The following is a 14,034-nucleotide window of genomic DNA, read 5'->3' as shown; positions in this document are numbered from 1 at the left end:
GTTTTTTTTTTTCTTTTTTTTTTCGTATTATGGGTAGAGTTCGGTTACTAACTAGTTTTAGAATTTTTTGCGAACCAACCGAACAGAGTGGGAAAAGTCCAGTTGAGTGAGAACTCAACATAGTGGGAACAATTGCACAGTTCGGTTACAATGGATTTTTTTTTTTCTTTTTATAGTATTGGTAGAGTTCGGTTACTAGATAGTTTTAGAAATTTTTGCGAACCAACCGAACTCGCAGTTCGGTATCCTAATTTTAAATCCTATTGAACAACATTGTTCTTCGCGTTCTTCCTTTCAGGAAGTTCGGTTAAGAAACTAGGATTTTTGTGAAACGCGTCCTAACCGAACAAGGCACTGTAACTTCCATATGAACCCTATTTTGATGATATCTATTCAATTAAAAGTAACGGGGAAGAAGAGAAGAACATGAGAAAAGAATAATTTTCAATCGAACGAGGAACGTCAAGGAAAGACAGAAGAAGAAAAGAATAATTTTTTTTTTCAAAACTAAAAAATTGCGATTCCCCTCATATTTTTGTTTTTGATTTTAATTTTGATTTTGATGATAGTTTCTTTTAGATTAGATGTATATGATTAGATTTATATAGTTATTAGGTTAGTTTTAATTTAAACTAAAGTAAAGAGTAAATGTGTATTTACCTAATTTTAGGACACCCCTTATAAATATAGGGAGGTTGGCCAAATAAGACCATGGTCCCCCTAAAAAAACCATGGTCCCTGAAAAATCATTCTATCATTACCTGTGAAGCCCAACTCTCAACCCATTACTTGTGAAGCCCAACTGTTAAGCCAACAGTAAACCGAACAATTCCATCTTATATTCTTATATCTATTACAAGTATGTCTTGGTACAGTAAATACCGAAACAAAAATCCATCTCCATTCCTTCCAATTTTTGATGGTACAGAGGCAGTGGAGTGGTTATTTGAAGTTGAACCATGTTTTGAGTCCAATGAAGTCCCCCCATATAGGAAAACTGCAATAGCAGTTTTACATCTCGAAGGGGATGCATTAAGATGGTACAAGTGGGAAACTCTTTATATGGGATTTTGGTATAGTTTTTTGTATGGTATCTTGTCTAAGTTTGGAGAGACGACTTATGAGGGGTATCAGACAGCTAAAGTAGCTAAATATGAATGAATTGAAGCAGTCAATGATTGCAACTCTGTATCATCACGCATATTTGTCGAGGTTGTTAAAGATGTTTGTTACATTAATAAAACCGAAGTAACATGTGTCGAGTCGAAGATAGAAGAAAAATAAGTTGTAGTTGTATCGAGATCCGACCTTGGGGGCAAGGTCCTATTTAAGGAGGGTGGAATAATAAGACCCTGTGCGGAGCCTATTTGTGCGTATAAGGTGGACTTTCATGGAAAAGTCTCATTTAAGGAGGGTGGAATTATAAGACCATGTCTTATCGGCTATGTCGACGTTGCTGACCCGGTACGTCGGTTAAGCATATTAGTTCTTCTTGGTCCATTATACGGGTCATGTCTAGACAAACTATGGAAGCCGCCTTGGCTAGTGACTGTGGAACGTAAGAATTGGATTTTACAGAGAACTTGATTATTATTATTAGTTTTATTAGGAGTTTATTATTAATTAAAATAAGTATTTTATTATTGTTAGGATTTTTCATAGGATTTGTTTTAGGGTTTGTTTTCTTATTTTACAAGTAGTGTAGCCTATAAATAGGCATTTTTCCATTCTATAATGATAATCAGAAAAATATTAAGAAAAGTGTTATTGTTTGGTTGATTGATTCTTATAATCATGAACCTTTGAGCTTGTTTCTGCTGGCTGTGAATAAGAAACAAACCGTTTCTTATCATATTCTCACTACGTATTGTTTACAAGAAATTGATTAATTGACGATCAAAATTTTATGAATCGATGACGACCACGATGAAGGTTGAAACAAGGAAGACGAGAAAAAAATGAAATGTGACTGGGTGGGTTTTGTTTTTATTTAGTTAATGATTAGATATATATTTAGGTGGTTATTAAATTATAATTTTAATTAGATTAATGAGTAAATTAGTCGTCTCCACCGTTTAGGACACCCTTTATAATTGTAAGGCAGATGTCCAACAAATCATGATCCCTAGAAAAGAAAAGAAAAAAAATGGTCCCCCAGAAAAAATCTTTCAAGATTTAACTGTCAAATCCGCGTTCGGCAAGGTAAAAAATTGGGTTGTTTTATTCTACGCGCTTAAAACCTAGCGAAGGGAATTACACCGTGGGGCGGTTTTACTCGACGCACGGTCCAGCAACAAGTTTAGCATGTCAGTTTCAGAGAGCTGACAGCTATATGGAGGAGCTTGTAATTGGAATAAAATTAACCCCGCTCATGATTTTTGGATAATATCCTAATTTAGTTTGATTTCCTTTTTCCTGATCTTAGTATTACTAGACATTATTGACGCCTATATAAGAAAGTCTAGTTTTGAAGAGAAAGTCTCATAAGTTATCATAGTTTCCTGGTTGAACTCTGGATCTTTGATCCAACTTGTAGCTACATTCTACACGGGTATTTAAGTGAAGATGTCGATTGCTTCTTACAATTTGAGAAATAGAATAGAAATTGATAATCCAGCATACGTAATATATCAAGGAGTAGAGAAGCCTGATGAGGAGGACATATACAAAGACGACAACGTTCATCATCCAATTATTGATTGTGGGATCCGTGATCAAGCTCCTTACATTGTTCTCGTGCAAGGACATCTCTGGTGAACTATTTTACCAAGAAACAACAAACTGATGTCCGAGGCCCCATCACAGTCGCATCAGGTAAGAAAAGACGGCTACAGTTTGTGGAGTGCCCGGATGATATTAATGGCATGATCGATGCTGCCAAGTATGCTGATGTAGCGTTGTTGCTGATCGATGCAAGTTATGGATTCCAAATGGAGACATTTGAATTTCTTAACCTTTTGCGAGTTCACGGCTTTCCGAAGATTTTTGGGATTTTTACACATCTCGATGGGTTCAAAGATGAAATAAAAGTAAGAGAAACCAAAGAGCGCTTTCAGAATAATTTCTGGACTGAAATAGCTGAAGGAGCAAAACTATACTGCTTATCTGGACTCGAAGATGAGTTGTACAAACTAAGTGAAATACAGCAGCTTGCAGAAGACATATCCACTTTTGAATTCCTTCCCTCGTCATGGAGAGCGGCACATCCTTATGTGCTGGTAGATCGTTCCGAAGACATTACTCCACTAGAAAGAGTGCAGAAGGATACCAAGTGCGACAGAAACATAAGTTTGTATGGTTATCTCCGAGGTAGTAATATAATAGACGGAGCTAAGGTGCATATTGCTGGGGTTGGTGATTTCCAGATAGCTGGTGTTGCGAGCTCAACTGATCCTTTAGTAGAAGGAGGAAATGATCCAGTGGAGCTTCCTCGCTCGAAGATTAAGGGTTTTAGGACAGGAGATTACGTAAGGCTAGAGGTTCATAACGTTCCTTCTGGGATGGTTGAAAATTTTGATCCCTGTCATCCTATTCTAGTTGGAGGTATCAGTGTTGAAGAGGAGAATATTGGATTTATGCAGGTAAAACTTAAGCGAAATAGCTGGCATATGAAGCTGTTAAACACAGGGGACCAAATCATTGTTTCAGCTGGTTGGAGACGTTACGTGACAACACCAACTTATGCCATGGAAAACAGCAACAATGGACACCATCGAATTCTCAAGTACACTCCCGAACATAAGCACTGTCTTGCAACGTTTTGGGGACCTCTTTCATCCCCCAATACCAGAATTGCTGCTGTCCGGAGTGTGCCGGACAATAAGGAAGAGTTTCGGATTACAGCAAAGGGAGTTGTTCTTGACTTTGATTTTGCCAGAAAGATAGTGAAGAAAACAACGAGGAGAGGAACTCCTTACCAGATCTTCAAGAACACTGCTTTTGTCAAGTTTACACCAGGTGCTGAAACTGGTACAGTCACGGGTGCACCAATTCACACAGTGAGTGGAATTCGGGTGAAGGTTAAGGAGGCTGTTAATGGAAGGGAGATTGTTAGATGCACATTTAAACACAAAATTCGTAGGAGTGATGTTGTTTTATTGCGCGTGTTTACCCCAGTTGATGTTCCTCACCTCATAAACCTATTTACGGCAACCCTAGGATCACGTGATTTAATTGTTCCTAATAAGACGGATCCACGCAAAATGGATTACCATGGTCAGAGGTGGCAGGTGCATAAACAACGACGGCGCCGTGTACTCATCAAAGAGAGGGGACCTGTTTTCTTGACTAGTTCAAATCCGCTAGAGTTGATTTATTGGCATGAGAGGCAAATGGGAAGAATGAAGCGGAAGGAAACACACGAGTCCAAGGGAGAGGAAGAGAAAAAAGATGTTGAAGAAAATCAAGAAGAGAAAAGTGTTCGAGTCAGCCTTTAGCATTGAACAGCGATAGTTCGTATGAGTTATGCTATATGTAGGGGGGTAAGAAAAACTGTCTCCTTGTGCCGATCCAATTGGGAGAGGAGATAGTTTTATAGCTTTAGATCCATGACTTCAGTTAAAGATTTCGTTTTTTTTTTAATGTGCACTCATTTACTATTTTGCATTCAATCGTCTACCACATTATCAGTAAATGTAAAAAAGTATGTTAATAAGGATGCGATGTCAAGAAAATGCTGCTCGATCATTGCTTGCATGTATTTTTCTCTTTTGAAGAAGGTTTCTCTTTCAAAAACAGATCCTTTTCTCTAAACTCTATATGTATACATGTAAGAGGAGGCATCAACGGACGTCTAAGGTACACACTAGAAAAATTTGGCAGTTGGCCAGAGGAGATTGAAGTTCCAAGATTTCTTTGGTTTTGGTTGTTATTTTTAAATTTGTTTGTTGTTGATGGAGGATCTTCCAGAAGATTTGAGATTAGAAATCTTTTCCCATCTTCCTCAGGAGCCTCTTTTGAAGTGCAAACTTGTATGCAAAACATGGAAAATATCCTCTCTCACAAAAAAGTGCGAATTTTATTCTTGTTTCGATCTGGAAGTGAAAGGAATCTTCAACTTTACTATGGAGATTATGAAGATATTTTTAACAAGATTCGTTCTGAAAAGGAGTCTTTATTCAAAAATCTCACAAAAATCAATCATCCTGTCATTAACCTCCGGTATCGCCATGCATTCGTGGATCAGATGATTGGTTCTTGCAATGGCTTGGTTTGTCACCAAGTCAATGATCCCGTCTACATCTGCAATCCCATCACTAGGGAATATGTTGTCAGTGGATTTGGCTATCATCCTTGGAGTAACGAGTACAAGGTCATTCGCATCCATTATCGGCACAGAAGTGAGTATTATTTACCAGTCACCAAAGGATTTGCTGAGATATACACACTTGGGAAGGACACTGGGTGGAGAAGCCTGGAAGAAGTTACCTACTCGTTGCATAAAACAGGTGTTCTTGCAAAAGGGAACATTATCTATATATCCCTGGTACGAGGCACATTGGAAAATACTTTTTCAAACTAATATATACCCCTAAATTTATAATACATTACCAAAATGTCCTTTCTTGTACAGTGTATATACCATATCACTCCCACTAACCACTATTCAAAAAGAAAAATAAAAAAATTCCTCCTACTGTCTGTCACCACTGACCACCACCACCATTGTCCACCACCGCCAACAACCACCGCCACCATCCACTACCACCGCCAAAAACCACCACCACCAAAAACCACCACCGCCAACAACCACCGACCCCAACCACCACCGCCGCCGTCCACCGCCCCCAACCACCACCAGCGACAACCACCACCACCAACCACCACCACCGCCGGCTACCAACACCCACCATCGTAGCCAACCACCAGTATCAACCACCACCAACCATCATCGCCACCACTTTCTCATATCCACCACCACTTTTCTCCACCACCACTAGAAACCATCGCTGCCACCACTAGCAACCGCCGCCACCACCACCATGTGGAGTCAACTTGCTGAAGTTGTCTCCATATTTGAGGCAACTTGCTCAAGCTGTCCGGAAAGTGGAGGTAACTAGCACAAGTTGTCTCCAATAAAAACTGTACAGGAACAAGTCGCTAAAATAAACGGAGCCAACTAGCTCAAGTTGTCTTCAAAAGAAGGCAACTAACACAAAGTTGTCTCCGAATATGAGACAACTAGCATAAGTTGTCTCCAAACGTGAATGCAGGTAGCTCAAATTTGTCTCAGAAAAAAAAGACATATACAAATGGGTGAACCAGGCGTGAGTCGAACTGACACCTTCTGACATGGAGTCAGTCATGCTACCATTGCACCACAGATTCGTCAATATTGTAGATAACATATCAAAATCACATCCAACAGACAAATAAATACATACCGAACACATGGATACGACTATAAAAGAGTACGGAAATGCATATGATGAGGGTATCATTTACTTCATTCAACAGAAAGAAACATCACTATCTATAAATCGTTTAAACCTCAAAAGAAATCATAGCTCTGATTGAGAAAAACTTACAGAAGTACTAGTCACGAAAATGAGGTTGATTTTAGTCTTTTGCAGTGATGATGAACCCTGCGAGAAGCACTCCAGTAGCATACATGAAGTGATTCATGAGAGCCTTGTGATTTTTCCACCAAATTCTAAGCCTTATCCAGTATGAAACCCTTTGAAAATGTAAGATATCGCGATTACCAAAATAATCAAATCAGTAGCTGCAAAAGTCGACATTCAATTTGATCAAATGAGACGAATTTGACACTGTAAAAGAACAAACAACACATCTGCTAACTACTTTTTGTCTCAAGTAAAAGCGATTAAAGTGAGGCAATTGCATGAGAATTCCCAGAGGAATACAAGAACAAGCTTCTCAAAAATGGAACCAACTAGTTCAAGTTGCCTCCAAAGTGGAACCAACTAACTCAACGTGCCTCCAAAAGTAAACTTTCAACTAACACTTCAACAATCTTAAAACATAACCAACAATTCCATAACCAATCTCTAGTAGTAAATATACTACTTACACAATGGATCTGTCTTACCAAGTTCCTGCCCATCAATATAACTGCATGATCTGTCCAAAGTGTTTGTTTCTCGCTTTCAAAAACCACAAGTTCATCTAATATGACAGTAAGCCCACACCCGAGGCATTTGTGAGGTATCTCACCTAATATCGAAATTATAAACCACCTATGCATTTTCACCTTCACTCAACATCAACAAACTTAGACAACTCCATACTTCCACAATACTTAAGAAAAACTACCACTTACCTCTTTCTTTCTTTGTTGAGGCATAAGAAATGAACCTATACATGAATGCAACTGAGTTTCAGCTTGCTCCAACTCCACCACTGCACATTGACAAAATAGAGCTCAAAAAATATCAAAACAGAATTTTATTATATTTTACTGGCTGATTTCTTGTAGCAAGTCATGACCGCTAGCTAATTAATTGTTTCATATGTACGGTGCAAATGACTTAATTCATTGGCCATTGTGCCCACCAGTAAGAACCTGCACATTCACGTTCATGGACATGGTTTGTTTCCATCTATTTGGTTAGTCCAGATCTTAGTTCATATTTAATCATGGATAACGTCTGACATAAAGTGTAATTGTCAAATAACATTAGGTCGGACGCACCAAACAAAACACTACTGCTGAACTATCAAGACATGCACTCCATTCAAATTTCAAACCATCATCTAAATACCATCAAAAGCATATCATCTAGCAATTAATACCATGTTCCCACCTTAGTGGACTTTATATACACAAAACACCATGAAAAGTGTTTGTGAACCAAAAAAAGAAAAAAGAAACAAAAGGATCCATAGAACACCCGTGTAATTCATGTATTCACTGCAAGAAATGGCATCTGTTAGTCTGTATTCTCAGCAAGAAATGGGCCTGCAGTTTGCACAAGCACCATAACTAATTCTTTTTAGCACTCGAACAAAATGAATTTGCAGTAGTCAATCAATGGCTAATTAGTCCGGACATGTCAATAAACAATTTCAATTATAGCTTTTCCTTCATAATTAATTCATTCTTAACAAAGGCGTAATGGTCATGCATCACTTGGGTGGAACTTATGTTTGAGACAAGGTTCAGTATGTAGAGGATACAAACCTCACCCATAATGCCGCCTGTAGCTACCGCGATTTCATTGTTTCTTGTTCATTATTTGAGACAAGAAATCCATAACCAAATTATAAACTTCAAAATCATTGATCTCCACTACAAAAGTAAAAAGTTCCGTAACTATAACTATCTGTCACATGTATTAAAATTAGTGTTCAAGTAATATTTTTAGACATCTTTCTAGCTCACACCTTGTATTAACAAAACATCAGCAAGTTAATGCTTCATTTGCGCAAATTAAGTGACATTCGAGAGGCAGAAAATGAAATGAGAAGCGAGAAAGATGGGTACATACCCCGTTCGTCCCAAAAGCTGTCATCCGAGCACAAAATATACTCCCCTGCATTTGAGTATGGAACACCCGCATATTACATTTGCAATCTTTTCTGCAAAGCATATACACTTCCTAAACAATCAAATAACATTTTTCATTCAATTGACAAAAACGACCAAACTGAATAGTGGAAAATTCGTAAGCTCATCAAAAACCAGACATCCCATATTACTGTGCACCATCACCCACTACCGGCATCCACCAACAGCATCAATGATAAAAATTTGTAGAAATTGACGTGTAGTCCCAAAGTTACTGGGCTTGGGACGCTTTAGTCCTCTCATCTCAGGCCTAGTACTCTGTAGTCCAAAAAAACCCCGTCTCAAACAATTTAATCCAAATATGGACGAATTAGTCCAAAATTGTGACCGATCCCGATTTTCCTATATTTCCAATATCATGTAACTACCCTTGAGACGATTCCATAAATAAAACGAGGATTTGAAATCGAAAATTTTAGATCTCAAACATGAGTTCAAAACAGGGAGCCGGACAGAGAAGAAATTCGTAGGCGATTTAACAGTTTCAGAGAGAAATTTGGTTGCGATTCGACTTCAGGTTACTGGTAAAGTGTAGTTACAGGATTATTTTTGATCTCAGATTTGAATTCACGATAGATTTCAGAGATAGATCGATCCAGAATTCAACTTCAGTTTCAGCGATTTAACAGTTTCAAACAGATTCATAGAGGTTAGGTTGGATTTCATTGTTTCTGATATTTAACGGAATTCAACTTCAGGTTAGTTCTGTTTTTGCTTCATCGTTGAATCTCTTTTCTGATATTTAGTTTTTTTTGATTTTATCTGTTGATGTTATGAATTCAATCTGTTACATCTTATTGTTTGTATGTTATTGATTTGATTTCTGTTATATTTTATCTTTTGATTTTTGTTAAATGATTTTGATTACTGTTTTTTGGTGTTTGGTGTTATGATGCATGATATGAAATCGAACTGATATTAGATCATATGCTTTTGGTTTATACAATTATGTGTTCTAGTAAGATTCTGAAGCTTATATCTTCGATTAATCGATTGAGTAGTTTTGATTTTAAGTTTACTGTTATTTGATTTTTTCCTTCGATTAAATGTGTACTTTCCTATACACTCTTCAAGTTTTAGGTTATGCGAATCTGAAACTATCATTATATCTTTTGTTATATGTAGGTGTATCAAATATGTCTGAGAAGTTTGTTCATGCTGTTTTGAATCATGGTGAGAATTCTTCTGCGTTTCGTGTTAATACTTTTATCATCGTTGATGAATTGAAGCATTTTGCCTGTAAGCAGTGGAGGTCTTTGTCCCCTTTGAGTATACGTTTTTCCTATATGGATACTAATCAAGTAGTTTTTATACAAGGTGACATACAACTTCAAGGTTTAGTTACTCTTGTTATTCAGATGAACAATGAAGATTTCTATTTGAATGTTGATGTGATTCCGAAGCATACTGGTTGTAGCACTAGTTCAAGGTCTTTGTCTCGTTATAATTCTGGTTGTAGCAGTAGTTGTGGTGCTAGTACTTCAAACTCTTGTGTAAGTGAAAGTCTTAAGCTTGTAAGGGTGGTCGATCATGACGCGGATAAGGACAAGCCTCTCATTATCGATGAATGGCGTTTGGCGTTATGTTTTTGACAATATTGGTAGAGAATTTGTGGGTGGTGTTAAAGCTGTAAGGATTGTTGTTGATCAGTACAATATGTGTACTGGTTACAAGATTCTTATTCTTAAAAACGACAAGACTCGTTTTACTGCGAAGTGCGAAGAAGATGGTTGTGGTTGGAGGATTCGCTTTGGGCCTGTGAATGTGACATTTCTCGGTTTGTGCTGAAAGATTCAAACGTTATTCACAGGTTAGTGGTGTTCACTTGTTTTTTTGACCCATGTTATTGATTTTTAGGTTTTAGTATGTAGACTTGTTTTAGGTGTACATTGTGGTGCACATTACTTAGGCTTTTTAGGTGGCACTTGTGGTGTAAATTTCATATTCTTGCTTGGTTTGTGCTTTCTTTTTGCATGTGTGTTGTTTTTTTTGAGATTTTATTAAGTGTACAATGTGGTGCACATTACTTATTCCATTTTTTTTTGTAGTTGTGGTGTTGGTTTGAGGTTGAAGAGTCCTGTGGTGACAACCAAGTTAGTTAAGCATTTGATCGCTGATAGTATATAGGGTGATCCCACTTTAAAACCCAAACAGATCATGTCACTCTTTAAGAAGACTTATGGGTCCAATATTAAGTATCACCATGCCCGTAGAGGGAAAGAAGCTGTATTTGAAGATCAATATGGTGACGACGAGAAGTCGTATAGCAATTTAAATTGGTATGTGAAAGCCATTGAGAAAACTAATCCTCATATCTTTGTGAAACTTGAAGTTGATGAAGAAACTGGAAGATTTAAGCGGATTTTCATCTGTTTCGGTGCTTGAAAGCATAGATATAGGTGTCTCAGGCCCATGATTTACTTGGACGCTACTTTCCTCATTGGTAGATTCAGGGGTACTTTGATGGCTGCAACATGTGTCAATGGAAATGATGGTTTTTACCCATATGCCTTTGCTATTGTTTTATCTGAAAACAAAGACAATTGGTTTTGGTTTCTGGATAATCTTCAACAAGTGGTCGATGATCGTCCGATTGTTTTCCTTAGTGATCGTCACGAAGAACTTCTGCAGGGCATTCCAAGAGCATTTCCTGGTTCATATCACAGCTATTGCTTTTACCACATCAAGTGCAATCTCCCTATTGGAAAAGGTGATGCGAATTACAATGTCGTTATTGATTTGTTTTACAAAGCTGCTTACTCTTACACAACATCGAACTTTGAAGAAGCTTTGTGGGGCATGCATGCAATTGGTTGTGGACATGTTGCTAATTATCTCAGGACCATTCCAAAGGAGAAATGGGAAAATGCATTTTTCCCCGTATGTAGATATGCTGCTCACTCTTCATCTATTACCGAGTCATTCAATAACTGGATTCTTGAGTTCAAAAAGCTGCCTGCTTTTGCTCTTCTCGATGCGATACGGTGAGTTTTATGTTTACTGTTTCATTCATTTATTTTTTACTGTCGCACACATGGATTTGCTTGATGTGTACATACTTGTGCACATGTTATATCTGTGATTCTGCAACTGTGTGTACATTGTTGTACACATGGATTTCCTTAATGTGTACATTGTTGTACACATGTTTTATCTGTATTTATTCTATATCATGTTTTGATTTTATGTTTTGTGTTTTTATTTTCTTAGTTTGAAGGTTATGCAGATGAATTCTAAGAGAATGGTAGAAGGTCTTGAAAATTTTAACACTAGGCTCACTCTCGTATACGAGGATTTACTAAACGAGAACATCAACATTGGTCGTACTTGGACTGTTGTTGAGTCTATGGAAAGATTGTATGAAGTCAGGTCTCCCCGCACTCATTTTGTAGATCTGTTGGAGATAACTTGTACGTGTCACAGGTGGAAAGTAAATGGTTTTCCCTGCGCACATGCTTGTGCTGCCATTCAATCTACAAGGGAGGACATCTATTCATTTGTTGAGCCATACTTCACCACTGAATGGTACAACAGGACATACCAAGAGATCATCTTGCCAATCCCAAATTATGACAAGCCGCAGTCTTATGATTCTAGTGATAGGATTATTGTTCCTATTCATGTGCTCCACCCGGTAGACGAAGAGAACATCGTTTCAAGAAGGATTGGGAAAAGAAAAAGATGCATATGATGTGCACAAAGTGCTTCACTCTTGGTCACCACAACAGAGCTACCTGCCCCATGCCTTGATGCTTTTTATTATGTTTGATTTGTTTGAAAGATTCTATGTTTTTTGGTTTTTACTTTTGGTAATGTCTTTTCATTTTTCTATTCATAGATAATTAGTGTCAGGATTTGTGTACCATTATGTACACCTTCCTGTGCACTTCACTTTTCTTACCTGTCTTTTTACATGTGTAGCATTATGTACACCTTGCTGTACAATGGATGCTACTAGTTTATTTTGTTTAGTGTTATTATATCTTTTCAGTTCTAATGCCAGTAATTAGTTTTTATTTTTGCTGTTTAATGATTGATACTAGGTTATTACTTTTTCTATTTTATGTTTCTGTTAGTACATGTGTACCATTATGTACACCTTCCTGTGCCATTGTCTGTCAGATTTTCTACTCTGTCAGAAACTGTGCACAATCATGTACACCTTAATATTTCCTAACCTGTAATACATACTTTAGTACTGACACAAGTCTATTTTCAAAACATCAATATTGAAACTAATAAAAAATATTTATTCAAGGTCTTTATAATAGTGATAAGTTTTAAACAGAAAGTTGAAAACTTAAATTTGTCTGAAGATTAAAAATGTTTAGAAGAAATTCAGAAAGTGATCTTGAGTGAAGATTAAAAACTCTTCTTCCTCTTCAATGGTTGCTTTTCTGTAGTCTTGCGCCATTGATTATGCTCCTCATCCTTCGCTATATCCCACACCTTTTCATACAATCCGACTTTTGTCAACATCTTGGCCACCAATTTTAATCTCATTTGCTGACAAATGTCTTCGGCCCTCTGCTGACCTTTTTCCATAGCTTTTGTTGTCTTAATACTTCGTTTCATAAAGTAACAAGTATATATTAGACAGTCTGGGTTGATTCCTTGTGAAGGGCATGTCATGATGTTTAATTCGTGCTCTTCTATAGGTGGGTGACCCTTCAATGTTCTCTTCTTATTGAGTTCCACTTGTACCACATCTGCTAGTTTCTTTGGATCGTCTTGATATGACTGCTCATTTTCTGAGTGTAACGAGTTATACCATTTCCATTCCCTAGTTTCGAAATCAAAATTCAAAAGCGACCAGTGCAATCCCATCCTCGTTTGATCTATAGAGTGATTGATAGGGATTACAAGAACTTACAGATTCTCAGGCATGTCCCATATGAAATCAACCACAAGCTTTTTCACCTCTCTGGTGACATTATACTTGACATAGTATTGCAATTAATAACTTGTTAGAAAAAAAAATTAATTAGGCTCACCTTAATCAGAAAACTAACAAGCATGTACACTACTACAGAAAACTAACAAATCAAACATTGTAGGCCTGAAAACAGACCGTATATCCATGTATGATATACATGTGTACACCTATATACACACCTATATACACACCTATATAAATCTAACAATCAACAATTAACAGACCATGTGTCAATCATATATGCATATTGGTGTATATCAATGTACACAACTAAAGAAATCTAAAAACACATAGAACACGCCATGTCAATTAGGTGTACGACTATGTACACAATATTAAAGTAACTATATATGACATTTCTTATTTGTTTTGAGAAACTTACACATGCAGTAGGACTCATAATTTCACAGCTCAGGTACTTTTTGTCATCTGGATGACGAATGCTGTCTCTGACAAGTGCTCTTCTACGTCGATGGATGTAGAGATGGAGTACCTCTTGGTCCAGATATTTGTTGAACATCAGTTCACGAAGTACTCTTCCAACAATAAAAATATCTTCCTTGATTGT

At 37.2% G+C, this 14,034-nt stretch overlaps 1 protein-coding gene and 1 pseudogene across 1 annotated transcript; both read left to right on the top strand.

Annotated features, from left to right (window-relative positions):
- The first annotated feature begins 2,565 nt into the window (after positions 1–2,565).
- LOC113279864 lies at positions 2,566–4,436 on the top strand (annotated as a pseudogene).
- Positions 4,437–10,687: 6,251 nt separating this feature from the next.
- On the top strand, positions 10,688–12,221 carry LOC113279863. Its single transcript, XM_026528515.1, has 4 exons — positions 10,688–10,809; positions 10,984–11,514; positions 11,741–11,899; positions 11,954–12,221. Exons 1-4 carry the CDS (start codon positions 10,688–10,690, stop codon positions 12,219–12,221), a joined length of 1,080 nt encoding a protein of 359 aa, XP_026384300.1.
- Positions 12,222–14,034: the final 1,813 nt, after the last annotated feature.

The sequence above is a fragment of the Papaver somniferum genome, chromosome 5, assembly GCF_003573695.1.
Source record: "Papaver somniferum cultivar HN1 chromosome 5, ASM357369v1, whole genome shotgun sequence".
Classification (NCBI taxonomy): Eukaryota; Viridiplantae; Streptophyta; class Magnoliopsida; order Ranunculales; family Papaveraceae; genus Papaver; species Papaver somniferum.
Note: the sequence above shows the minus strand (reverse complement) of the source record. Positions and strands in the feature narration are given on the sequence as shown.

What these genes read in the sequence shown, in the direction of transcription:
- LOC113279863 (XM_026528515.1), top strand. Translation starts at nt 10,688, where the DNA reads ATGTCACTCTTTAAGAAGACTTATGGGTCCAATATTAAGTATCACCAT. An exon ending in GCTCTTCTCGATGCGATACG is followed by an intron (nt 11,515 to 11,740) that starts GTGAGTTTTATG and finishes TTATTTTCTTAG; the next exon opens with TTTGAAGGTTATGCAGATGA. An exon ending in GAAAGATTGTATGAAGTCAG is followed by an intron (nt 11,900 to 11,953) that starts GTCTCCCCGCAC and finishes TACGTGTCACAG; the next exon opens with GTGGAAAGTAAATGGTTTTC.